We start from the raw sequence: 10,865 nt of genomic DNA, 5'->3' as shown, positions 1-10,865 counted from the left end.
TATATATATATTATATACACACACACACACACATATATATACATATATATATATAAGGTAGGTAAGTAGGTAGGTAGGTATACACACACAAACATATGTGACTCTGTAAATATTGAGGCAGCCATCAAATTGCTGCAAACCATTACTGTTTGCAATCTATCTCTCAAATGTCTCCGCAATTATTAGAATGTCCACTGTCAGTTGCAGCACTGAATGAGGTCAACAATACACAAAGTACATCTATCATATATGCAGTTACAGCTTAGCCCCTAACACTCTGCAGCTGAGATTTAAAAAAAAAGGGGGGGGGGGTGGCTAGGAGAAATTGAAATCACAGAGTCAGAAACTGTGCAAGACCTAAAAATCATATTGACTAAGGATGCATCATTGAATATTACTAAGATGGCAACATCTTGCAGGCAACTGATAGAATAGATCTTGAAAACATTTAGAACAAGAAAACATGTGAAAGTCACTTATCTGGATTACTAATGACAGCTGACCTCTCCATACTGTCAATCTTATTGACGAGCTTGTAAAAGTTTGCCTCCTCATCCATTGAATTACTAAGAAAGGTTAAAAAGTTTTAAAACTCACCTCCCTGGTGTGAAGAAATGAGAAATATTCAGAAGTTTTTATATTTGGAAGATCTCGGAGGGAGTAGCAATGTGCCAAATTTTAAATATCTCCATTGTTTATTAGGATTAGATACTGTGGTAGCTTGGGATTCATAGCTCATTAGCATATCTTTTAATTTAACATAAGGGATCACATGGTGTGGGAATGTCAACACATTCAAATAACATTTAGACCTTCTACAGTGTAAGATCCTAGATGAGTCAATATTCCAGCAAGAGACACATGTATAAGGCCAGGAGCATCAAACACCCAAATGCACAGAAAAAAGGCTGCAGCAACATTGACAACCCAGCTTCACCATGGCAACAGACCAGTGAGAAGAACCAATGAAAATAAAAGTAAAATAAAAGAGAGAGAATGTGTGTGTGTGTGAATATGTATATAATATATATGCATGCATAAATATATTTACACAATTACATATATATAATAAACACACAACTATATATATATATATATATATATATATAATTTCCATATTCTAACTTATGCACAGTTTTCCCTTTGCTTTGTTCATTTTTCTTTAATCCTTTGTTGGGCCACATCAGTTGGTCTGTTGGACTGTCTGTCTGTTTCTCTTTTGTGCTGACTTGGAAACCCCTTTACTGCTTCTTTGATCAGTACACAAAGCTCAAATAATGCAGTAAATACCCCACACAAACAGGTGAACAGTTTAGTGAGAAGCGTTCTGCTTTGATGACAGTTGACACTCTATTTCAACTGTGACAAAACAGTTAACAAAGCACCTCATCATTGCTTATCAGGAGTACCTTAAAGACCTTAGAGAGCTCTTAACAATGAAAGATCTACATAAGGCTGTCAAAAAGTTTTTGCGTTGGGTAAAACAGAGAGACAGAAATATCTAGGACCTTATTAAAACTTTAAAATTCCTTATTAAGGACTTTTGCAGAGCTGCATAGTTTATGGACTCTATTAAATTTTTATAGACCCTACATAAACCTTACTAAGGGTGTTATAAAAGTTTTATAAAAAGCTTTTAACAACTTTGAGATTAAAAAAAATAAATTGATAAATCCATCAGAGTCCTATATAAATCAACTCAGCTTCCACTTCTAGATCCTCATATAGAGCCTGATACAGTATTGTGATTACCCAAAACCCATGAGCTCCACTTGCATCATTAAAAAAAAAGAAAAAAATGAACAAATCCTCTACAAGTCACAATGGCAACAACAAATCCCAAATTAGCTGTAACTACACTTACCCTAACCTTACAGGAAATCTGAATATCAGTCCTAATCTATCTATAACACTAACCGTTCATCTACCAATATAAATAGTGCTATGAGGCAATCTTCACATTACACATGCATGCACACACATACATAATCTGAAAATGTAGCCAGTATGCAGGTCAGTCAGGCTTGCACAATCATTCTGTTAGCTCTTTAGTTTTTCAGGAGACTAGACATGTATTATATAAGTATGTATGAAAGTACACATGTGTGAGTATGTATATATATATGTGTGCACATATATATATATATATATATATACACACACTGAGAAACATAGACACACATATACATGTTTTTGTGTATGTATATATATCTGTATATGTATCTCTCTCTCTTTCTATATATATATGTCCATGTATGTATATAAGTTTGTATATATATATATATATATATATATATATATATATATATATATATATATATATATATATATATATATATATATATATATCTTTTTATAGCTATATCTATATCTGTGTATGTGTGTGTGCATGTACGCATGTGTGTGTCTGTGGATATCAACATATAATACATACACACATTTATATGGACATCAACATATAATACATACACATATTTAGTCACGAACACACACAGGCACAAAGTTAAGAAACACCAACAAACTTTAAAAAATAAACCTCGAAACAATAACAATCCCTCAAACAGAAACAGCTCTAAGCCCTCAATAAACAAAATACTTATTATAAACAACCCATCATTGAATAATTGTTACTTCTATCATCTATCAAAATATCTTCATATATTATAGCAAATATGAATTGTCAATCCATAACAGCCACACATTCACTCAACTGGTATAGTACAGGTTGTAGAATGACTTCTGTAGAGTACTGCAGCAGACTGATTTCATATGTCGCACACTAAATAGGTTTTGAACTTCAACTCAACTCACAATTAATACCAATTCTACTCCAATCAAACATACATTCAGCTGGTATAGTGCACCCTATAATAGGGTGTAATGTAATACCACAGCAAGTACACATTGTCAAATGTCAACAAACCCATACCACATACAACCAATAAAATTTATCAAACACTCCACCATCAACCAAACTTATATAACACAACCACACAACTCACAAGCAACCCTCCCACCTTGCACAAACTCATTCACGCTCAACTTGCATAATACACCCATCCCATAGAGTGACTTAAAGTGTCACAATAAGAATTATTGAACTTGAACACCCACACCTCATTCAACCACTCATTCAACTTGTATAATACACTCTATAGTAAAGTGTCTTTGAACGCCAAAGTGAATAGGAATTGTCAAACTTCAACAGATATACACCCCGTCCAGGATATGCATGGTTACCACAGTAAACCTCTAGGTGAGAGTCTCGCCTGTAAACTGGAATTATCTCATCAGTGGGTGGACGATGCTGATTGCTACCACTGCTTGGACCTGTGTTAGAGGCTGCTGCTCTTGATGGTGAATTGGTGCTACCGGAGGCTAAAGTAGAACTATTTGCAGTGGAAGAAGTGTGGCCTTTCTCTGGGTCAGAATTTGGTGATTTGGCATCTAAAAGAAAGATAAACGAATGATTATATATATATATATATACACACACAAATATATATACACAAACATACATACACACTCACATACATACATTCGTACATACAATCATACACAGTGGTAATTTTTGTCATCATTTAATGTCTGTATTCCATACTGGCATAGGTCAGATGCTCCAATGTCTGTTGTGGCATGGTTTCTACAACTGAGTACTCATCCGAATACCCACCACTTTATATCATGTACAGGATACTGTTTTTTTTTTTTGTGTTACTGACACAAGTGAGATCACCAAATGACTTGCAAGACAAGGAAGAAGCCTCCTCAACTGATATGGGGGGGGGGGGGTGAATATGAAAGAAGGGAAGATAGCTTTGTATGAGGTGTTGGAAGGCTAAAGTATGATAGAGGATCAAACACAGGTGTTTTGTGATAGAGGAGATATGACAATATCCCACATTATATAGAGGTAGGAGCAGCCAGAAAGGAGATAGAAATGGTAATAACAAGATGCCAGAGCATCTCAAGATACAAGAAAGTGAGTATAAGAGAGAATATGGACAATAGATCAAGGGAAAAGGAAGCAAGTGAGTAATTTCATAAGAGTTTCAGAGGAAGGTAACAAGTGGTTGGCCACAGCCATAGGGCTGAAATGTATAAAAGAATAAAAGAATATGTACATATACACCCAGAACCACGTTAATAGCTTAGGAGTGAAATTTAGAATGTCTGTTTTCTGTGAATTGATTTTGATAAAACTTTTCCCAGCTGGTTTGCACACTATGATAACACTATTGTTATGTTTCCATTATTCCGTGTAACATCTTTTCTTTTTTAATTCTGATTCTTCAGATTTTGGGTGAACCATGCTAATAACTTTTGAATGGAATAGCCCATCTAGACATTTTTTTTTTTTCAGAAAATGAAAGGTAATGATACATATTAATTATACATTGAGCTTATGTTTAACAGAAAACCATAATATTATAACATTTATTGACATAATGAATTATTTAGCCACATGAGTGCCAAGGAAGAAATGATCGTGACAGCTAGAGACTTAAGGAATATTGGCCACAAGTTACATGGGAAACCTGGACAAACAAGCAAAGCCATTTTCACTGCCTCAGGACTTCATTTACCAAGAACCACCAGAAGTTGCATCCTCAGCACCATGGCTGCAGTACGAGAATCCCTGAAACTGCCTCCTCACAGGAATTTGAGGCTTCAATGGGCCCAAAAATACATGACGTTAGACAAGAGTTGTGTTCTGTTCACTGACAAAACCAGGGCAACGGTTGGGAAAATGGTTGGGTCTAATTTGGAGATGAGCATCACCAACATTTACGTCAACAACAGGTTGGAGGAGTCATGTTGTGAGCTAGTATCATTGGGGACAGACTTATTGGCGCAGTCAGGGTGCCTGAAGAGATTAAAGTGACTGCGGCCACCTACTGCAATCTCCTGAAGGAGGTCTTGGATCCCTGGCTAGATGACATACTGCTGTCACTTCTAAGGAATCTCATATTCATGTATGACAACACTCCCTCTCATTCTGTTAGGACCACTCAAATATTCCTAGGGTCTTACGGTATACAAGGTGAAAGTTTGATGGTGTAGCCACCAGCATCTCCAGATCTTAACCTTATTGAAAATCTTTAGTCCATCATTAAACAAGATGTTTATGCTGATGGATGCCAATTTACGTTGAAAGATGTCTTATGGGCGACCATCAAAGCTGCAGCAGTGGCCCACCTGACTGGCTCCTGTGCCGGTGGCATATAAAAAGCACTCACTCTCAAGTGGTTGGTGTTAGGAAGGGCATCCAGCTGTAGAAACATTGCCATATCAGATTGGAGCCTGGTGCAGCCACTGGCTCTCCAGACCTCAGTCCAACCATCCAGCCCATACCAGCATGGAAAACGGATGTTAAACGATGATGATGATGATGATAGTAATATACATATATACATGCACAAATGTTGAATTTTAGCAGTCACTCTAGTGAAGCACGATTCTTTCACTAAAAATACATACACAACATTCTATCACAAACTAGATTCTTCTCTACAACCACAGCATGACAGCCATCACATCAACTATAATACATTAAATGCACACAATAGTTATACCACTCAAGCCACACAAGAATAAAGCATGACATGGGTAACACCTACTAGGATGAAACAGTATTTCCATTCACAAAACAACCAGTATTACACACAACACCACAGTATGGAAAAACATCATAACATCATAACTCTCAAAATCTCTCTCTCTTCATACACACACTTTCTCCCTAAAAATATAGACCGAAAACTTCCCTTTCATCATACTACAATCTATAAGCATTGCAAAAAGCTATCACATCACTATCATCTTCATTATACACTTTGCTGAGATACACATTCAAACATTACTCAAGTTAATTACATTAAACATTCATAAATAACACAAACACTCATACTGCACAACATGAAAGTCACCTCACATCATCATTACACAAGTCATTCAAAGATATTGCCTACATAAAACAGAACACATCATTCAAAATGTAAATATATACATGCACAAAACATTCCACTAAATCAAAAATATATGATAGTCATTACATAACACTATCACCTCACTAGAATCATTCTAAGACTCACTCATTCAAAGCCCTCACCAAAGAAAGCAATTCATCAAACTGCATGAATATCTTCGTATCATACAGCACTTGAATTTCTCAGAAACTCACTAACAAGGGAAAAAATTCATTCCATTTTGAGGACAGACACTGAAAACATGCTCAACACCAAACTACACACTTTGTTCAAATGAAAGCCATCACACCAATATCATTATATTCACTACTAGTCACTAAGACAAACGCCTCCATATAAAAGTCATACTCAGATAAAAATATGATCATATCATCTGTACTAGTTTCACTCAAAAGTGCACAAGTGAGTATACAAGGAAGACACAAATCATAACAAACATGACATTCATTCAACCACACACAATGATAGACACAAGATCAAGATCACTTTGCACAACACTATAGTTATACAAAAACTTGCCCACATGCATTGCACTTAAGTATGATACAAAGATTTATCACCCAACCAACTCATACATACTAAATACTAAAAGATACCACCACAAACAGAGTATGATTATAACACAAACAGGATAACATTTGACAAACCATTTTACCTGCATCGTCCAAGTCATCTTCATCCTCTTCATCATCATCAGGATCACTTGAATCGCTAACATGTATGCTTACAGCATTTGAGTGGGAGATGGTCCACTCAAAGTAGACTCCAAAGCCAATATCATAGCTGTCTGTAGCAAACTCCCAAAACAGGCAACTACCATCCTGGTGTGTTGGTACCCTCACCTACAATATAGTGTTTGCATATAAATAAACATAATCAATCAAAGTTGATAATTCATTCTTAACTAATTCTTATGCAGTAATAGTTCCTCTTCCTGTACAAATAACTTGACTTTTTCCACAAGGATCCTTAACCCTCAAACTGTACAACCTGCTAGCATACACAACATGCTCTGACAAAGCATCTCTAAGCAATACCATCTGATCAAAAGCTAACCAATGTAAATGAATAAAAAATAATCAAATCCTTTAGAAGTTCATTGTTCTTGCTGAACACAAAGGAAGAAAGTCGGAGAGCGAGTGGGTTCGGTAGGCAGAAACAGAAAGATGTTCATCGTCTGTGTGTGTGTACCTTTGGGTTTGTGCGTGTTCCTCACCACTGCTTGACAATCAGTGTTGGTTTGTTTACATCCCCATGACTTAATGGTTTAGTGAAAAGAGAATGACAGAATAAGTACAAGGCTTAGAAGAAAACATAAGTACTGTTGAGGGTGATTTGTTTAACTAAACTCATTAAGAAGGTCCCCCAGCATAACAGTACAATGGCTGGAACAAGTAGGGGAAAATAAACTGTATAACATGTATTAAGTACTCTTTTACCGTAATTAGAATTAAACACACAAACAATTTGTGGTTCACCCACTACAAGTTCATTACTGTAACTGGAGAGGCATCTCATTGTATTTATTGTGCAATTCCCCAAGTTCTGTAGAAATTTGAATTGGAATTATCTCAAAATGTGTATCATTAAGAACCTATGATCAATTATGACTAAACTGTTTTGTTGCACTTATAGCAGGAGATGTACAAGTAAAATGCTGGAATAAGGTTCTACCTTTATTGAGGTGTGCAGCTGCTCATCAGAGCGATGATAAGGGTATGGTTTACTAGTTGAATGGTTAATTTGATGTAGGTAACAATATGTAATGAAATGCAGCAAAGTGAAAAAGAAAAGAAGACAAAATGCTGCAACCATCAGAGAAATGGCTATGCTTAATATGAAATAAAGGAGTTGAGAGATATTTCATGAAGTGCAGTGGAATTGCAAGTAAGCAAATAGAGAAAGTAGACTTCATATGTAGCAGTAGGCACTAAGAACACATATGAAATAGACTCCATCAAATGCCTTGATGGTTCTCTAGAATTGGTTGAAAGCTTCTGTTACCTAAGCAATCTAATTAGCTGAAGGTTAGGTGTTCAGAAACAATAGAATAGATAAATAATGGATGGAAATGTTCAGAGAGTTATCACATGTTCTGGTTAAAATAAAAGTGTTTCACTTTCAGAGGGAGGAGAAGATTGTATGATGTTTGTAAATGAACTAAAAGAACCAGTGATGTATAGTAACAGAAAGGTGGGGGCAGGGGGTAGAAAAGAAAGACAAAGAGAGTAAAGAAGATGTATAGAGGCATGTGGATGGCTCAATGCAGCGGAGTGAATTAAAGAGTGTCCAGATGCAGTCCCTGATACAATAGGCCTACAGAAGTGTGAGGGAATCAGAAAGATGAGGTGAACCAATGGGGTGGAGAGGTGAGCAACAGGATGATGGGGAAGTTCAAATGATTCAGAGGTGAGAGAGGTAGAAAGATGTACAATGTATGCTTGGCAGAGAACAAAGTATGTCAGCTTCTAAACACTACCCTTGTGTCAGAGTATGCTTTGCTGTAGGTGGTCAAGTCTTCTGCAGTACTGCATATCACCAATCAATACAGTCCTTTGACATCTCCATGAGATGCAGCATCTTCAGATCAGTCTTCACATGTGTGTGTGTGTGTGTGTGTGTGTGTGTGTGTGTGTGCATGCAAGTGTATACATATATGTATATTTGCAAACATATATTATCAACATCATCATCGTTTAACGTCCGCTTTCCATGCTAGCATGGGTTGGACGATTTGACTGAGGACTGGTGAAACCAGATGGCTGCACCAGGCTCCAATCTGATTTGGCAGAGTTTCTACAGTTGGATGCCCTTCCTAATGCCAACCACTCTGAGAATATAGTGGGTGCTTTTACATGCCACCGTCATGAAGGCCAGTCAGGCGGTACTGGCAACGGCCACGCTCAAAATGGTGTATTTTATGTGCTACCTGCACAGGAGCCAGTCTAGTGGCACTGGCAACGACCTCGCTCGAATGTCTTATGTATATACATAAATGTGTGTGTGTGTGTGTGTGTGTGAATGCATAGGAAAGTGGTTTTCTCAATGCAAATGTAACAGAGGAACATATCTATTTAAACTACTGTTTAAATAGATCAGGGGTGGGCAAACTGCGGCCCGTGGGCCGCATGCAGCCCTTCAATGGGTTCTGTGTGGCCTGTGGAAGCCTGCAGCAAATTAGAAAAAAAATCGATAAATTTTTGTGAAAGTCAACGTCTTTGCTTGAACCGACACTAACTTTTTCAGTGTCATAGAAATCTACGCCCCATTTTCCAATGGTTTCATACTCTCTGCACATGTTTATGATATTGCACATGTGCAGTTATTGTTCATAGTTGGCTATACAACAACATGATTTCTCCAACCCTATGAACAATGCCTCCTAAAAAATGTAAAATTGAGGATGAGTGCCATGCATTTAATGAAGAATGGATACACAAGTATTTCTTCACTAGTTCTAAGGATAAAGCGGGGTGTTTACTGTGCCAGGAGACAATTGCTGTGTTAAAGGAGTACAATTTGAAGTGGCACTACCAAACAAAATATGGAGATTTGGGATGCAACATGACTGATGAAGAACAGAAGAAAAAGGTTGTGGAATATGTTGCAAAATTGAACAAGCAACAAACTATTTAAGAAGCAATCATCAATTCATGATACTGCGTTGGAGGCAAGTTTTATGGTGGCATACCAAATTTCAAGATGTAACAAACCATTCTCAGATGGCAAGTTAATAAAACAATGCATGATGCAAGTGTTGTATGCCCAGAGATGAAAGGTAAATTCAAAAACATTTCATTATCAAGGAGGACTGTTGTGCAGTACATAGAAATAATCAGTGAGGAGTTGACTCAACAGCTGAGGGATGCCAATAAAGATTTTGTATGTTATTCATTAGCAGTAGATGAGAGGACCGACATCCAAGATACTGCACAGTTACTAATTTTCGTATGTGGAGTGGATGAGAATTTCTGTATCACCAAAGAACTGCTGCCACTAGAATCAATGAAAAATACAACAACCAGTCAGGATTTGTATGAATGTGTGATTAGTGCAATTGAAAAAAGTGCATCATCATGGGATCGCTTGACAAGCATAGCAACAGAAGGTGCCCAGGCATTACATGGGGAAAATGTGGGCATGTTTAAACTCTTGGAAGACAAGATTAGAAAAGACAATCCTAACCAAGCCTTCTTGTCTTACCACTGCATTTTGCACCAAGAAAATCTGTGTAAATCTGCACTTAACCTGAAGCATTTGGTGGATCCAGTATAGTAAACACCATCAGGGCAAGAGCACTCAATCACAGACAATTCAAATCCCTACTGGGGGATATGGAAGTTGAGCACAGAGATGTTCTCTACCACAATATACAATAGCTCAATCTTGGCAGAGTGCTGAAGTGAGTATAGGATTTATGAAAAGAAATTCTGCTCTTTCTCAATATGAAAAGGATTGCTTGTGAATTTGTTACAAAAATGGACTGTGATGAGTGGAAATATGAACCTATGTTTGCAGCTGGTGTTTTTGAAAAGTTGAATGTGCTAAATGTGAAATTGCAGAGAAAGAAAATTTTGGCTCATGAAATGTATAAGCATGTCAAATTTTTTCAAGCAAAATTATTCTTGTTTTCAAGGCAAGCAAGTGAAGACAAAGTTTACCCATTTTTCATTGTTGGGAAATGTGTGTTCAAAAATTGAAGATCAGTTGAGAAGTTTGACTGAAGAGTTTCAAATAAGGTTTGAGGATTTCAGACAGATTGAACTTAAATTCAACTTATTAACTTCTTTCTCTGCTGATGTTGATGCAGCACCTGATGAATTACAGCTTGAATTGATAGACATTCAATCTGATCATTCATTGAAGGAAATGTTT

The 10,865-nt window shown here is 36.8% G+C and overlaps 1 protein-coding gene across 1 annotated transcript in view; it reads right to left on the bottom strand.

Moving 5' to 3' along the window:
• Positions 1–1,558: 1,558 nt before the first annotated feature.
• The window catches only part of LOC106871429 (Golgi resident protein GCP60), a 60,155-nt gene continuing 50,848 nt past the window's right edge, over positions 1,559–10,865 (bottom strand). Inside the window, exons 9-10 of the mRNA XM_014917879.2 lie at positions 6,646–6,832; positions 1,559–3,447 (exon numbers count right to left, since the gene is read on the bottom strand). Of these exons, the coding sequence (XP_014773365.1) occupies positions 3,134–3,447; positions 6,646–6,832 (501 nt within the window). The 3' untranslated portion in view covers positions 1,559–3,133. The remainder of the gene's footprint in view (positions 3,448–6,645; positions 6,833–10,865) is intronic.

Source organism: Octopus bimaculoides, chromosome 16, assembly GCF_001194135.2.
Source record: "Octopus bimaculoides isolate UCB-OBI-ISO-001 chromosome 16, ASM119413v2, whole genome shotgun sequence".
NCBI classification, from domain to species: Eukaryota; Metazoa; Mollusca; class Cephalopoda; order Octopoda; family Octopodidae; genus Octopus; species Octopus bimaculoides.
Note: the sequence above shows the minus strand (reverse complement) of the source record. Positions and strands in the feature narration are given on the sequence as shown.